Source organism: Patella vulgata, chromosome 3 (assembly GCF_932274485.2).
Source record: "Patella vulgata chromosome 3, xgPatVulg1.2, whole genome shotgun sequence".
NCBI lineage: Eukaryota > Metazoa > Mollusca > Gastropoda > Patellidae > Patella > Patella vulgata.
Window position 1 is genome coordinate 69,730,338 of NC_065881.2, and position 15,788 is coordinate 69,746,125.

The 15,788-nt window shown below is 34.2% G+C and overlaps 1 protein-coding gene across 3 annotated transcripts in view; it reads right to left on the reverse strand.

The window, feature by feature from the left end:
• Positions 1 to 15,788, reverse strand: part of LOC126815823 (calcium-transporting ATPase type 2C member 1) — a 44,178-nt gene that overhangs the window by 16,070 nt on the left and 12,320 nt on the right. For 2 of the 3 annotated variants that reach the window (XM_050541790.2, XM_050541791.2), the window contains exons 2-8: positions 10,392 to 10,607; positions 9,412 to 9,501; positions 6,449 to 6,484; positions 5,635 to 5,696; positions 3,270 to 3,378; positions 1,992 to 2,147; positions 1,575 to 1,643 (exon numbers count right to left, since the gene is read on the reverse strand). In XM_050541790.2, the coding sequence (XP_050397747.2) occupies positions 1,575 to 1,643; positions 1,992 to 2,147; positions 3,270 to 3,378; positions 5,635 to 5,696; positions 6,449 to 6,484; positions 9,412 to 9,501; positions 10,392 to 10,607 (738 nt within the window). Of the gene's footprint in view, positions 1 to 1,574; positions 1,644 to 1,991; positions 2,148 to 3,269; positions 3,379 to 5,634; positions 5,697 to 6,448; positions 6,485 to 9,411; positions 9,502 to 10,391; positions 10,608 to 12,864; positions 12,994 to 15,788 lie in introns of those variants that run through there. The other variant, XM_050541792.2, reaches the window with a different exon arrangement.

Sequence of the window (15,788 nt, forward strand, 5' to 3'; positions counted from 1 at the left end):
TGATATATTCATGTATCAAATGTTATTCAAAACAAGCCAACAGTGAGGCTGATGTCCCCCGCCGAAATAGGAAAATAATTAGAGGACACATATAAATTTATCACAAATTATCTTTTACAAAGTATTGAACAATCAAACAGTATATCTTTACTTATAGTCTATGCATACAATGTTTTTGATGGAATAATTATAGCATATTAAGGGGAAAACATGCTCTATGCCTACAGATCTAGAGTTTGGTTGTATCAACGGGTCTATTTTCCATCTTGCTGCAAGTTGTGCAAAGTTCACTGTTTTCTTTCTGTCATTAAATGTCAATTCATTATTGCATACTACATATTTAATTAATTTATAATAGTTTCTTTTTCAATTTGTTTTTTCCATTTATTTGTTTATTTACCTTGCCTATATTCATTGTATTGGATTGTATTGGAATTGCTCAATTGATGCTTTTATGAACCCATTTTAATAGTTCCCTGCTTTCTTCGAAAGGCGGGGGACAATCAAAGTAGGAGAGTTATTGTTTTCCAAAGTCTCGACCAATCAAATTGCGTATCGCTCTGCTTACCCTGAGCAGAAAATGCTCATTATCAAACTTAGTCAAGGTATTACTGTAATGAAACTATACACCAAGTTTCATCAATCTCACTTAATTAGAACTAAAGTTATCGTGTCCCAAAGCATCAACCAATCAAATTGCTTATCTCTGCTTACCCTAAGCGGAAAATGCTCATCTTCGAACTCCATCAAGGCATTGACCTAATCAACACATACACCAAGTTTGAACATTCTAGCTCAATTAGGAAGAGAGTTATCGTGCCCCAAAGTATCAACCAATCAAATTGCTTATCTCTGCTTACCCTAAGCGGAAAATGCTCATCTTCGAACTCCATCAAGGCATTGACCTAATAAACACATACACCAAGTTTGAACATTCTAGCTCAATTAAAAGTTATCGTGTCCCAAAGCATCAACCAATCAAATTGCTTATCTCTGCTTACCCTAAGCGGAAAATGCTCATCTTCGAACTCCATCAAGGCATTGACCTAATCAACACATACACCAAGTTTGAACATTCTAGCCCAATTAGGAAGAGAGTTATCGTGTCCCAAAGCATCAACCAATCAAATTGCTTATCTCTGCTTACCCTAAGCGGAAAATGCTCATCTTCGAACTCCATCAAGGCATTGACCTAATAAACACATACACCAAGTTTGAACATTCTAGCTCAATTAGGAAGAGAGTTATTGTGTCCCAAAAAGTGTGACGGACAGACGGACGGACGGACGGACGGACGGACGGACAGACAGACAGACAGACAGACAGACAGACAGACGGACGAACCCATTTTAATAGTCCCCTGCTTTCTTCGAAAGGCGGGGGACAACTAGCAGTATAAGTTTTAATTACCATTTGAATTTTTAATTCTCTTCTGAAGTTTTTCTTTTTAGTGTAAGTCAGCCTCTTGATTAAATCTCAATATATATCAATGTGAGACTGAGAGTGCATTATTAGTATATAAACTTTATATGTGATGATCAAGTCTTGTTATAAATTCTAATGACTTTACTTACCTCTTCTGCTTGCATCATTTTAAAAATTTCACCAAATTCTGAATTTTCCCCTGTACCAATAACAATACCCTGAAGCATATGTAACAATAATATATGTTTCACTTCAGTTTAAGAGTCAATTTAGAAATTGTATATCTTAGAATTGTGTGTTGATGCTTTTGATAAATCGAGGAAAAATAAATGGTGTTTAAGCACGCACACCAATTAAAATTAAGACAGTTCACAGGATCTTCCATTTTGGGAGTGTCTATAATTTGCGTGCCCAGCTTGTCTTCATGGGTTCTATTTCACAAAAAACATCTAAGACATACATAAAGATAAATGGAACATTTTACTATACAACTCTGTTGAAATTATGTTTATGTATGTACCTTTTGTAAAATGGATCCCTGAACAATAAAAACCATAAAAACTTACCCGACCACGCCCACATCTAACAAGAGTTCCCATAAAAGCTATATTTTTTCTACTAGATATGCCATTAGCATTATTTTTATTTAAAACACTAGTCTGTTTAGTAACTGGTTGTGTTTCACCTGTAAAACTTGATTCATCAATAGACATATCTACTGCCTGTAATATACAAATACATACATACATTTTAACACAGGTTACAAGAGTTGGTTTGCTGTTTGAGTGCACCCACAGGGCAAGGACTGGGCAAAAATTTCAGGGTATCACTAACTGGCAACACGACTGTTGTCTGCCAGCTTATTGTGTGCTAGCTTGACTGAGGAGCAGTTGTTATTTCTTATCAAATTGATAGGCAGATTTGGGTACATTGAAGGGTGTCAACATACAAAAAATGTCGGAAAAAGAAGTTGACAGAAAATAATTAAGAATTTACTTAGGCCTCAATATGTATGGTAAATGGACAGTAAGTAATGAAAAAATACATTCTCAAAAATGGACCCTCCCTCAATAAAGATAGGTGACAAACATGGCTTTTAACAACAGTTTATTTATAGCTTGGGATATCTCCCCACGAATACAAAGTTTTGAGAGGGATTTGAAGCAAATTTTTGATTGATTAATTAGTTTGAATATGTTTGTAGTCCAAATATATCATCAAATCACACAGTTTGTTTGGATGTACATGAATATTTAGGTTCAGTAGGAATCAACTAGGCCTTTTTGAGACTAATAAGTAATACATATTTATGCTTTCTTTCATTATACTTTTATCCTCCTGCATTTTTTCTTTACATTCCATTTGCATATGCCCATAATTGTACACACTGTGCATTAGGATCATGTATCTAACCTTGTTCCACCCACTGCTAGAAGAACCCAGAAGTATAATAATGAAACAGGTCAGGACTTTGCTACCCATAACTCATATGGACGAACCCTATCAATATTAAAACTCATCCATTAATTTTAAGCACAGTTATTTCCCCAGATCCTTAAAACTTGCCCCGGTTGTACGTGACAAGGAGTAGGGTCACCTGTCCAACCTCGTGGGTTTTCTCCGGGTCCTCCGGTTTTCTCCCACTGCTAAAGACCCCTACGCGCAAACGAATTATTGAAATAAAATTAAACCATATGTTAGTCCCGAAATGACCTAGTTTGTGTCGAGTGGACTTTTAACCCCATTTCTCTCTCTCCCTCTCCCTTAAAACTTGAACACCACCCTTTAAAAGTTTTTATGAATGATAAAGTAAGGAAAAAAAAGAAACCATAAACACAGCTTACATCAAATAATCTAAGATCAGCAGGCACACGATCACCGATAGTTAAATATACTACATCACCGGGTACTAGTTCACGAGCTAAAAACGTCTCAATATTACCATTACGTAGACTGAAATATATAAATATAAACTTTATAATAACACACAATATATTCTAGCTGTAAATAGAGGCACATGATGTCACTTCCCACACATTTTGAGGGGGGTTGGCATTCTGAACATCTGAGACACGCTACCTGTGGAGAAGTATCTCAGACACAGTCAATAACCATGATATCCATATCACGTGATCTACACATCACAGGTCATAACATTGACGTCAGTGGGTCATGAGGTCAACAACACGTTACATAGGTTTATCTTCAGCATTGTTTCCTTTGCACCCATAAAGACTATATAATTCGTCCAGTCCCAACATGTTCTCTCTTCTTCCAATGATTTTTCACAAAATAACATCTACAACTCATAGAATTGACGTTGTCTTCAATGACAGGGGCTGCCATATTGGCACTATTTTGTGCGTCGGTCGTGTCTATTTCAGATATACACAATCAATTCTGTTGATGTTTTTAGCGTTGGGATTGACTAATAGTTAATTTATTTCAGTTCTAAAACAAATATTTTAAACTTTTAACGCACATTTAGAAAATAGCCAAATTCTGGCTGGGATTACTGAGCAAAATGGCCATTCACTGTATACGTGCGAAAAAAAAGCTAGCCACCAATTAATTTTCGTACGTTAGTTACATACAGGGGGTGGATGGCCGAATGGTTAGCCAAGCATGCTCTATCATAAGGTCTGTCATTGAGTCAATTGGCATGGTTTCGATTCCCTGGTTGTATGTGACAAGGAGTAGGGTCGCCTGTCCAACCTTGTGGGTTTTCTCCGGGTCCTCCGGTTTCCTCCCACTGCTAAAGAACCCTACACGAATGCAAATTATTGAAATAAAATGGAACCATATGTTAGTTCCTAGTTTGTGTCAAGTGGACGTTAAATCCCATTTCTCTCTGTGTCTCTCTCTCTCCCCCCATACATTTTGAATGCTCACATAGCCAATAATATGGACTAGATACATTGAAGCAAACAAGGTTCAAAGTTCAAATAAGCTGTATCTATTGTTGGACCAGTTCTGAAATCTATGGGCTCTTACAATCGGCATTATCTTCCTTAATATAATTATCATTCAATTGAACTAACCATTTTATATGAAATCATTTAAATTTTGGGTATATGAATGACTATATGTAGAATATGCATTTGTATCTATAACATCTCTTTGCTTGTTGGTCACTTTTTGCATTACTTTGCGTGCTTCTGGCAAAAGAACACTCTTGTCTGTGATTAGCAGGACCCAAATAGATAAGCTGTATCAATTTTAAAAAAGAAGGATGGATTGTTTTAGCCCCTGTTGAGCTAACAAGAAATGTGAACGATAGACAGTCAGCCAGATGAACAGGTGTTAAACCAATATACGACAACATTAAAACATGGGCATATAATAAAAACACATTGATCAAAGGTTCGCTTTTAACACAGGTTGTTCATAAAAACAGATGATATCAATAAATGTATTTATATCTTTTGATATGGTCAGATATGAAGTATTAAACACCTGATGTATCATGTATATAATGAATATATAAATAAATAATAAAGTGTAATGTATTTGCTATATGATGTGTACATATTGATTTATCCTGTATAAAGATATATCTTAGTATTAGCACGAATTGTGACATTCACCATCAAAAAATTTATTGCCCAAAACATTCACCATTATCTAATAACACACATTTTATGGAATTGGAATAACAACTACTATGGTTTATTACACTGCGACGTTTAAGCAAGATTTCACAAGTCGTTATCAAGCATATACGCAAATAGATTCACCATTATGTAGATTGTGGAACTCTTGTGGTGAAAAACACCATAGACCAAAACACTCTATGTAGTAGTAGTACCACACAGGGGGATATAGTACCACACAGGCAGATAAGGGGGTCAGAGAAGAAATTTATTTGGTTGAACTTGTGTCATTCGTTTTACAAGTCCAATATCTTGTGAAGAATTCCACACAAAAGCTCTCAAACCTTGCCATAAATGAGCATCTAGCTATGATGAGCTAAACAACTCATAACAATTGCAAAAACATTAAATCATAATAAGCCTCTATTACTGTGCAATAAAATATTATAGCAAATGGAGATAACTCTGGAAGTTATTGACGATTTTTGAAAATCAAACAGGTTATCCCTATTAATAGGATAGATGGAAGGATGGACAGATCTCACCACTGGCAGAAGAGGAAAAATTACTGAGGCTGTGCTATATCCACATATTTAACTATTACTTATTAACTTACCAGTGACATTTAGGAGGTACTAGTTTTGACAGAGCTTCTAGCGATTTTTCAGAACGGTATTCCTGAAAATAATCAGTAAAAATGATAACATTGTGGATTTCCAATAATGTACAAAGCTTTCAATTGTTTTTACATTTCTTCTATTTATCGTATACTCTTCAAAAAAAAGTAGGGGATATTGAAATGCAAATACTTATGCAGGTTGTGATATGATAAATAGTCATGGACACTTGACATGCTTTGAGAGTATGTTCACAGATGAAGAACTTATTGCCCCAACAGAACCACTGAGCTGCATGTACGACACGCAATAGCGCCATACACGTGGGAGGGGTTGATTGTCAAATTTGACACTTCAAGGAAGTTGATGAAAACTGCCGCTTCAAGCACTAAAGTTATTACTACATTAGTTGATTTAAGCCATTGGAATCACTCAGTGTATAAGCCACAGGTCTACTAACATGGAGATCTAGGGTTTTGATTCCATTGTTAGCTAAGAAAGTTCCTTGGGAGCTTTCCACATGGTTTCTCTGTGTCAGTGGTACTGAAAGGAGGGACTGGCAAGAAACAGTGTCTAGTCATTTGAATGGGTTGAAAAACCTAGGTCCTGTTTACTTGTTGGCAGAAACACTACTGCTCGAGGAAAGAATACCTCATAACACATTGTATGGAGCATGCCTGTCTTCATTAACCCAGTGCAGTTAAGTAAGATGTTAAACCCCATTTGATTTGATTTCAAATTAATCTATTTGTCAACCATTTCACTATTACTGGTATATGACATAAGGGTAACTCTTGTGATATTTGAACCTACCTGTATAAAGCCAACAGTAACAACTATTGTAATGGCCTGAAATAAAGCAGAAATAAAATCTTAAAGTACACAAAAAGAGTAAATGTGATAACAGTTTTTATACCATAAAGTTATATTTTAAAGTATAATCCGTAATGTTTTAACAGCTTCCTTTTCATTGATTGTCATAACAAGCAGTCCCTGTATCTTTGGGTCTGCAGTTATTTTCCCAAAGAGACCCACTTCACACACTAGATGGGTACTTCCTTTTTGTATCTAATAATACCAATCCTGTAGCTTTAACCTAAGACTTTGCAGCCAATGGTCTAGTAGTGGCTAACAATTTGGGATTGCTTTATGTTTTATTTATGAGTGCTGAGTTATCGTTTTTTATTTTTTAATTTTATTTTCTAGTAATTACAAATAATAAGTTTGGAAAGCCCATTAGATGATCTAATCAACATTGTCACGAACAACAATATCTTTATTAGATAAAGATAGTTTACAATTTAGTTTGACGTGGATGTACCAAATAATAGCTGTATATTCACGCTGGTATTGCTAAATGTTTCAAGGTCGCAAGTATTTGTACATTAATAAATATAGTATATATCTTATTGTTCTTTATTACAGTTTATGACAACTGGTGAACATGTTTTCAGATTGTGGTAATAAAGTTTGATTGATAAAAATTTGATTTTATTGTTTATTTGTAAGATGTCATATACAAGGTTGAGTAATTCACATTTCTGGTTGCAGGTATGATTGCATTGAATGCATGTGGACTGCCTGTTTAGTTGTCGTGGTTTGATTGGTTGTGAGTGAAACTGTAGTTTACGTGGTGGGAGATATGAATTTATATAGTCACTCTAATGATTGATTTTGGGAGAATCACGTGTATTCATTGATCATCATTCATGAATCATTCCTATAGATATTTCAACTAAATGGGTGTTAGACTATGTGTCTTGTTGGTTTGGACTGTGTGTCTTTATAATGGTAATCTGTGGGATTAATGAGTAATAATTAGTACATTTACTTGTAAGTATTGTTTGATTTTTGTAATGTTGATGTTGGAAATGTAAAAATAATTTGATCATTTGTTAAACATTGTGTTATGTTTTATAGGTCACCTGTTTCTGTTTCTGTTAATGTTAATGTGCTACGGATAGTGTTACCGATATTGTTACCCTGGTCGTTACTGTTCCAGTTATTTATTTTATGGTGATAAAAAGATCTACACGAATAACTCATCAACCTTATCATCTTAATCATCTTCTTAAATGTGCTGCGGCGTTTCAAATATTTAGTTTACCACCTACTCATCGTCATTGCATCAACGCAAAAAAGTGATTCATTGATATAAAGAACTCACTAGAGAATAATTACATATATATATATTATAATTGTATTAAACATGCATTATGCAAGAACAAAATCTGCTTATTACAAGTCTTTCTTTAGGCCTGAAATGTTATCTAAATTATCAATTAGACATTAATTAACTTATCCAGACCATAATAAACTCTTGATGTCAAGGCTAGCCTTCGATGTTGGCTGGATTAGATTCCTATATGCCGCTAACGGCCGTTGATAATTAAATCAGAAAAATTGGATAATCGAGACTATGCTGTTTATAAAATGATTTTAGTAATGATGACCGAGACTATGCAAAAATTTCACCTGCTTCTTTCTCGGCTCATAGTGGATCAATTTGACTGAAATTTTCAGCAAATTACCGTTACACTATCTAGTTTTTAACTATTATAGCGAGAACTGCCATCTCTTTATCTTATCTCCCATAATGTATCTTTAATATAATATTGTAGTTATATAAAGATATTTAAATTATACTGTGTTTTTGTTTATATGTTACTGTTACATTATGATTCACAGATAGCGCAACTATTCAATTTTAAATATAGTCAGTATATTTTTACAGATATATGCACATGCATGAGTCTAATGATTTACTTATATTCTTCATGCACTATAAATCATCAGGGCTGTATACCATATTAAAAGTACATGTAATGGTATTAATAATTCCAATATTAAAGTGATTATACCACCTTCATTTTACATTTGTTACGTTCTTCAAATCACTGGCCTATTACCGTATAAAGTCTATAATTGTTCTGTGTATGGTGGCCAAATGGTTTAACGTATGCACATTAGATCATAAGGTCTGTCATTGAGTTACGTGGAAATTGTCTGCGATATCACCACAGGTGGAAGCGGATGTAAACCCACAAATGAACAAACTAAGGAATGAACGAATGTCAAGTGGTGTGGTTTCAAATCCACGCTTGTACCTGACAATGAGAAGGGTCACCTGTCTAACCTCGTGGGGTTTTCTCCGAGCCCTCTGGTTTCAGCTAGAGACTCCTAAGCCCAAGCTAATTATTGACATAAAATTGAACCATGTTAATCCCAAATCATCTAATTTGTGTCAAGTGGATATTAAACCCCATTTCTCTCTATCTATAATTGATCAGACATGAATGAGTTACTCAATACATGAATCACTATGTCAAATATTTTGTGATGTCATTATTTCCTAGAGAAGTTGTAACTCTTTGGAAAATCGAGAATTTACACACACAGCAAAAATAAAAACTTCTATTTGCTATAGATGCAAAGGCCATAACTTTAAATTAATTGGTTAACAAAACATTGTTTGTTTAAAGTGAGTCAGGTTATAATATTCAAGAAAATACCAAAGCTTAGACTATTGGAATTTCTGAATCAAAATGCATATTCAGCAATTAGTATGATTAAAAGCTAATTAATGACAACAAATTATTGTACCTAGCACATTAATTTTGGATTTGTATTAATGACGCTACAATGCTTCCTATTCGAAACAATGGACCAGTAGAGTAGTGTTAACTAACATAGAACATGTGGCATGTGGGCGTAGTCAATAAATATATGGTAATTGAGTAGGTGTGAGATAACTGATTGATGATGTGGTTACTTACCACGGTGATACTGACAGCGTCATCAAACTGTCTCATAAAAACACTGACAACAGCTGAAGCTAACAATAACATAATCAATGGATCTTTAAACTAAAATAAAAAAATTACAGACAATTAAATATTATAACTATCAGTTTCATTAAAAGTATATAGTCTCAAATAAGAAAAAGTGGGGGCTGATAAAGTTGCTCAGGATTTTAAAGGTTGGTTGGGGCAGGATGAAGGATGTGGAGAGTGAAAAGTAATTCACTGAGCATGCTCAGTTTCCCTAGTATTCTCATACAGTTCTACTCCACTATACCTCGGATTAATCCATAGGGTTTCCACAATTTCTTGGTCTTGATTGTAGCTTGACTCTACGAACAAATCAAAAAAACAGTTTATAAACTAGTCTTACTAATGAAACGGCCTTCGTTTCATGTTTGGTTTTATACGGGTAGATAACCCTATTCATGACAATTTACTGAGAGTTACTTTCCTTTGTCAACTTCCTTTGCAATTAATGATTTACGGGATTGGTAAATAGCACAATCATCAAGGGCAGATAACTTGAAAATATGTCCCCAAAAACCACCCCAACCCCTACCCCCCAAAGGGTTAGTGGAGTGGCACACGGAATGCGACCAATGGGGATACCGAGGATGTTCAATGGGATGTAAAATGGGATCAACCCATGTACTTGTTTGTGTGCATATAAAAAACTATTGACAGTTGAAAATTTGTAGAAGAGTAAAAACACTGTCGATCAAGCCAAAAATAGCACACTGCATGGTATATGACAACTGTCTTCATTTGCCGAAAGCAAAAGAGGCTACAGTCTTTAACTAATTATTTTCAAGCTTGTGAACATGATAGAGATCAGATTTCTTGAAGGATCCTTCTCATATCAAATTTGGTGAATATCCAAGTTTTCCTTGGATGTTGTATGGGCGTATTTCATATCCATTGCAACTCCTATAATAAACTATAACTTCATTAACCTGTCCAAGATATTTTTTCCATAATGGTTCCTCCTGTGATATCTCAAAATCATTGGCTCCATATAATTTCTGTCGCTGTTTTGCTTCAGACTCAGTGAGTCCATCATCAAGGCTTGTTTTGAAAACATCTGCTACTTCATCATAATCCATAAAACAAGCCCTCTCTGACGTGAACCCTGCCATCATGTCGTTGTTGTGGCTGTTGTCCTGGTTGGACTGAAACAGATTAATCAAAAAATATTAGGGAGTTGGGTCAATAGCTCTCTGTATTCTAGGAGTATGATTGTGTACTAGTTCTTGGGGGTTTCACAGATATTTATGTGACCCAAGCAGGTAGGGATGGTCTACTTACAGAGATTTCAGGTGGACCAAGTTTCCCATTTCATTCAACAGAAACATATTTTGGGACAAATTATATCCGATGTATTTCCACCACCTTTATTTTAAACAAAATATTTGAATTGTTTTGCTCAAGACAAAAAGTTAAAGATTCATTATGGGAGATTAGATAAAGAGCTGGCAGTTCCCACTATAATAGTTAAAAACTAGATATTGTAAAGAAAATTTGCTGAAAATTTCAGTCAAAATGATCCACTGACCACTCAGAACCAAGATTTTAGCCTCGATCATCATTACTAAAGTCGGTACAATAATAAACATAGTCTCGATTATCCATTTCATGATTAAATCATGAATAAAAGTTCAGCAGCAAATCAGACCCTAATCCAATAAATATCGCAGGCTAGCATTGACATCACGAGTTGATTATGGTCTGGATCAGTTAATTAATGTCTAATTAATAATTTAGATAACATTTCAGGCCTAAAGAAAGTCCTGCAATAGACAGATTTAGCTCTTGCATAATGTATGTTTAATATTGAGAGCTAATAACTCCTTCCGATGTTACCCCTCTCAGTGATAATAGCAGCAAAGCGAAAATTTACTGCTGATCAGTTTTGGAATGGACCAAGCTAGTGTCACCTTTAGATGTACAGGTAATACACCAACACAGATAGCAATGTCCGACTCCACAGTTTAATTTATTGAGAGCTAATAATTATCGGTTATTTGAGTTTATAATATGTATTTTCTGATCATTACAATTATCGTACTTATAGGTGAAAATAAAGATTGAACATATTAGCTATTATACTCGAGGGAACATACGTATAAAACTTGAATATTAACAATCTACCTACAATACAATATTGACAAAGATTACCAAATTATTGATCAGTTGATAAACTTATTATATCCATATTTACCACAATTTATATCTTTTGGCTATTATTAAAAGTAGAACAAGACTGGAGGCCAATAACAATTTCATTATTTAAATAAAAATAGTATATTAGATAATGTCTTAGAGTCAGATTGAACTAATACCAGACACATAAAGATGACAGGCTTAAAATCAACAGAAACCCATGTAAACTAATTAATGGAAATGACATGTGAATAATTTTTGTAACTATACGTTTTGTGGTTGCACAATGACGGTCTGCCCAGGACTTAACCCTATATTCAACTTCTATTCTGAAATCAGATCTCTTACTTCAAGCAATATCCTTGGCAAATGAGAAATTCAGGTACATGGTGGCCCATCTGGCACGGTAAAACTTGGATCTTAAAGTAAAGACGGGTACCAAGTTCTGAAATACCAGGAAAGATCCTGGAAGGGGAGTATAGCCACCCAAGTACAGTAGTTTTACATGTATATTTATATTCTGGGTGTGACCAGGGATTTGAAGAGGCTGTTTCGGTGAGCAATTGTAATAATGTTGATATATGATTGGGGTTAATCTTATAGATTCCTCCCTAATTGTAAGAGACACTTCCCCTTTAATCCACTTGGTTAAAAGGAATGAAATGAAATGAAATAAAATGAGGTTTAACGTCCTACTGTTCTGCTCCTATACTGGGCTAATGAAGACGGGCATACGCCATACAGTGCGCTGAGGAAAATTTTGCCTACTCTTATATCGAATTCCAACTACCAAGGGATCTTTTATGTGCATTCCAATGTATACACAGGACCTTGGTTTTTCGTCTCATCTGAAGGACTAGACAGCTGTCCTTGTCAGGCCCTCCGTTCTGCACCACTGACAAGGGGGAAACCACGTCAGAAAATCCTGATGAACTTTCTCAGCCAATGCAGGGATCGAACCCCCGACCTCCAGGCTAGCGAGCCAGCATCTCTTGATTAAATGATGTGCAAACACTGCTATTGTCATTCTGTGTGATAAACACTATCACACCAATCTACACCATTAATTGCAATATGGTTGTTTTTCCACAAAAACTTTGACAGATGTCACTACCATTGCAATTTGAACTGTTGCAATACATCTGTGTGTATTATTGGCAGTCAAAGGTGACAGAATATAGCAAAGCAAACTGTTTTGAAAATATACATGTAGCAAACTGTTTTGAGAATATCTACATGTACATATCACTGTGGTCGTTTTCCTACCTGACAATATTGAGATGACTATACACTAAAGTCCAAGACATAATGTGCAATAAATAGAAATCCAAAATAAGATTAATATAACATTTCCAATTCAAATATTATAACAGTGATGAAACTATATGATATTATACACTACAACTGGTCATAAACTGTTCATTATTTAATATAATACTATTATTATGCACACCTGCTGTATATATACAGTATATACACTAGCGTTATAAGAATAGAATTTTCTCCTCATTATTTATATTTAGTACAAACACATTGTTTATTCAAAAAATATTTTATATCATACTTTAAAGAGCCACTTAAAGATGCATTATGTATGATTTAGATAATGAGCTGTCCATTATTACTATATAGTTTACAAATAGATATTGAAAAATGCATTTAAAAAAAATTTCATTCAAATTTCTTTATTCTAGGCAAAGTTATAACTGTTTGAATATGTAGTGTAGATCGTTTATTATCGTAGAAACCGAGACTCTGTTTCGATTATCCATTCTATTGTTAAATTTTAAAATCTTGCATGTGTTCAAATCTTTTTAATTCCAGGTCATCCGATGATCTAGAGAGTTGTTTATAGGCTTGTCATGTGAATAAACATCTAAATAATAATTAAACATACATTATGCAAGAGCTAAATCTGCCTATTGCAAGTCTTTATTTAGGCTTCAGATGTTATAGAAATTATTAATTAGACCCTCGAATGGCTTGGATATAGCTTGGATTTAAACAGTTGTTCATCTAAAATTAAATCAAGAAATGGCCGACCAAGCTAACATTTATCGTTAGTCACTGATGTCAATACAGGAAAATGGTGATGAAAGGTCTACCAAGCGAGGGAACCATAGCCATTGAGAATGTTACTTGATAATCGAGAATATGTGGGTGGAGTTATCATCTGTCAATCAAATGTTTGGCAATTCACATAGACAGTGCGGACAGAGTTGATGCCTATTTCTAGTAAAAACTTCCAAAAGTGACAACTCCGTTTGGAATAAAGTAATTTGACTGAAATTTTCAATATTTTCTTTTTTTTTTATCTATTTTTGAATTAATATAGCAAGAATGGACAACTCTTTATTAAACTCTTAACTAATGTATCTTTAATATAACATTTGAAGTCAAAAGAAAGACCTGCAACAGGCACATTTAGCTCTTATGCATCTTTAAGAGAATTTTGATATGCCATGATTTGACTAAACAGTTACATCGGGGCTTTTAATTTGGATTGCCTGTAAAAATTTGGGACAAATCTGCCAATACATCGTCAAAATATTACTATAGTTGTAACCTTTATAGCCCATAGCAAGTGCAAAGAAAGAACCATACCACATAAACACACAGAAAACTCAGTACACAACCACGTCAGCAAAACACATCACATGTGCAAGTAATAAACAATGTAATGAAATCCAATGAAGTGAGGTTTAATGTCCTACTGGGCAATGAAGATGGGGTCTTTTACGTGTATGTCAATGAGTACACAGGACCTCAGCTTTTTGTCCTATTCAAATGCACCACTGACAAGGGAACCACACAGGAAAATTCCTAATGAACTTTCTCGGCCACACAGGGCTCGAATAGGGAACCTCCAGGTTATTAGCGAGCCAACGTCTTACACAGTGAGCCATCACTGCTCTACAGTAATAAACAATAAAAGTACTATCAAATCAAGTGAATGCATTTAGAATCTGGCAGTAGGTTTCAAAGTTGGTCATTTATAACCAAAGGTTAGGGTTAGGAATATGGAAAATGACTTAATCATCCAGACTGAATGTCTAAACGACCTAGGTGTCAGATGGGATGGAAGACATTTTACACCAGCAGCACACGTCATTTAAATTTGAATACTGATAAAAAAAATCAATTTTTTCACTAATGTAACAGCTTTCAATAATTGATCAATAAAATATTTATTTCTTATAACATATATTGAATTTTGTATTTTATTATGAACAGTGTTTTTTATAATGAACAGTGTTTTATACAGAAGTAAATCCTTGTTTAATTCTTGTAATTAGACATCATAGGACTAGAAGTTATATTCTGGATTTGCATACCATATTGGAATACATGACAATTCGGACCATAACAAATCTGATTAAAACACAGATCCCATTTCGGTTCGCTTTTTATAGTTCAAAATTTTGTTTTACTTGTCTTTAATACACTAGCATATGGAAGAGTTGTTACATGTATATAACAGTGCACGAAATTATGGGTATCCAGAATCCCACTAGAAACATCAATGATGATTGGTTAATCAAATATCTGACGTTATAGGGTCGAAAGCTACTCATATGACCCCTGACACAACCTCCCACTAAAACCAGTCAGATCTTCATGTAGTGGAGGCCATCGACAGTATAAAAAAACAAAAAAAACGAAATATAGCTCTGTATTTTAATCAGATTGCATTGAAGAACACTTGACCAAGATTGAAGACCATTCCCACCAATATGTTTTTGAAATAATTTATTTTTTTCATAAATTGTTGATTTAATAAAGATTACTGTTCTGCTCCCACCGGGCTAATGAAGAAGGGATGACACAAAAAACTTAAATCATTCAAAATTAGTAAAATATTATCAATCCAAAATATTGATCAATAATAGTTTGACGTAAGTAAATTAATTGGTTTTATTAAAATACCATATCATAGTTAAAGCGGAAATTGCACATTTTTAAGTTATATTTTTAAAATTTATTAAAATAAAGCCTGAAAATAGATGGTATCCATAAACAGTCCTACTTTGTTAAAGAATAATCCTATTAATCCTATAATTCACTATTGCCAGCTGAGAAATTGGCAAAAATATCATTTTCCTCTTCATTTTCAAACGTTGATTATCGCTACTCCATGGTGGAGAATAGAAAACAAGGGAGGTAATTGGGAGGTAATTGTGTTATTATTT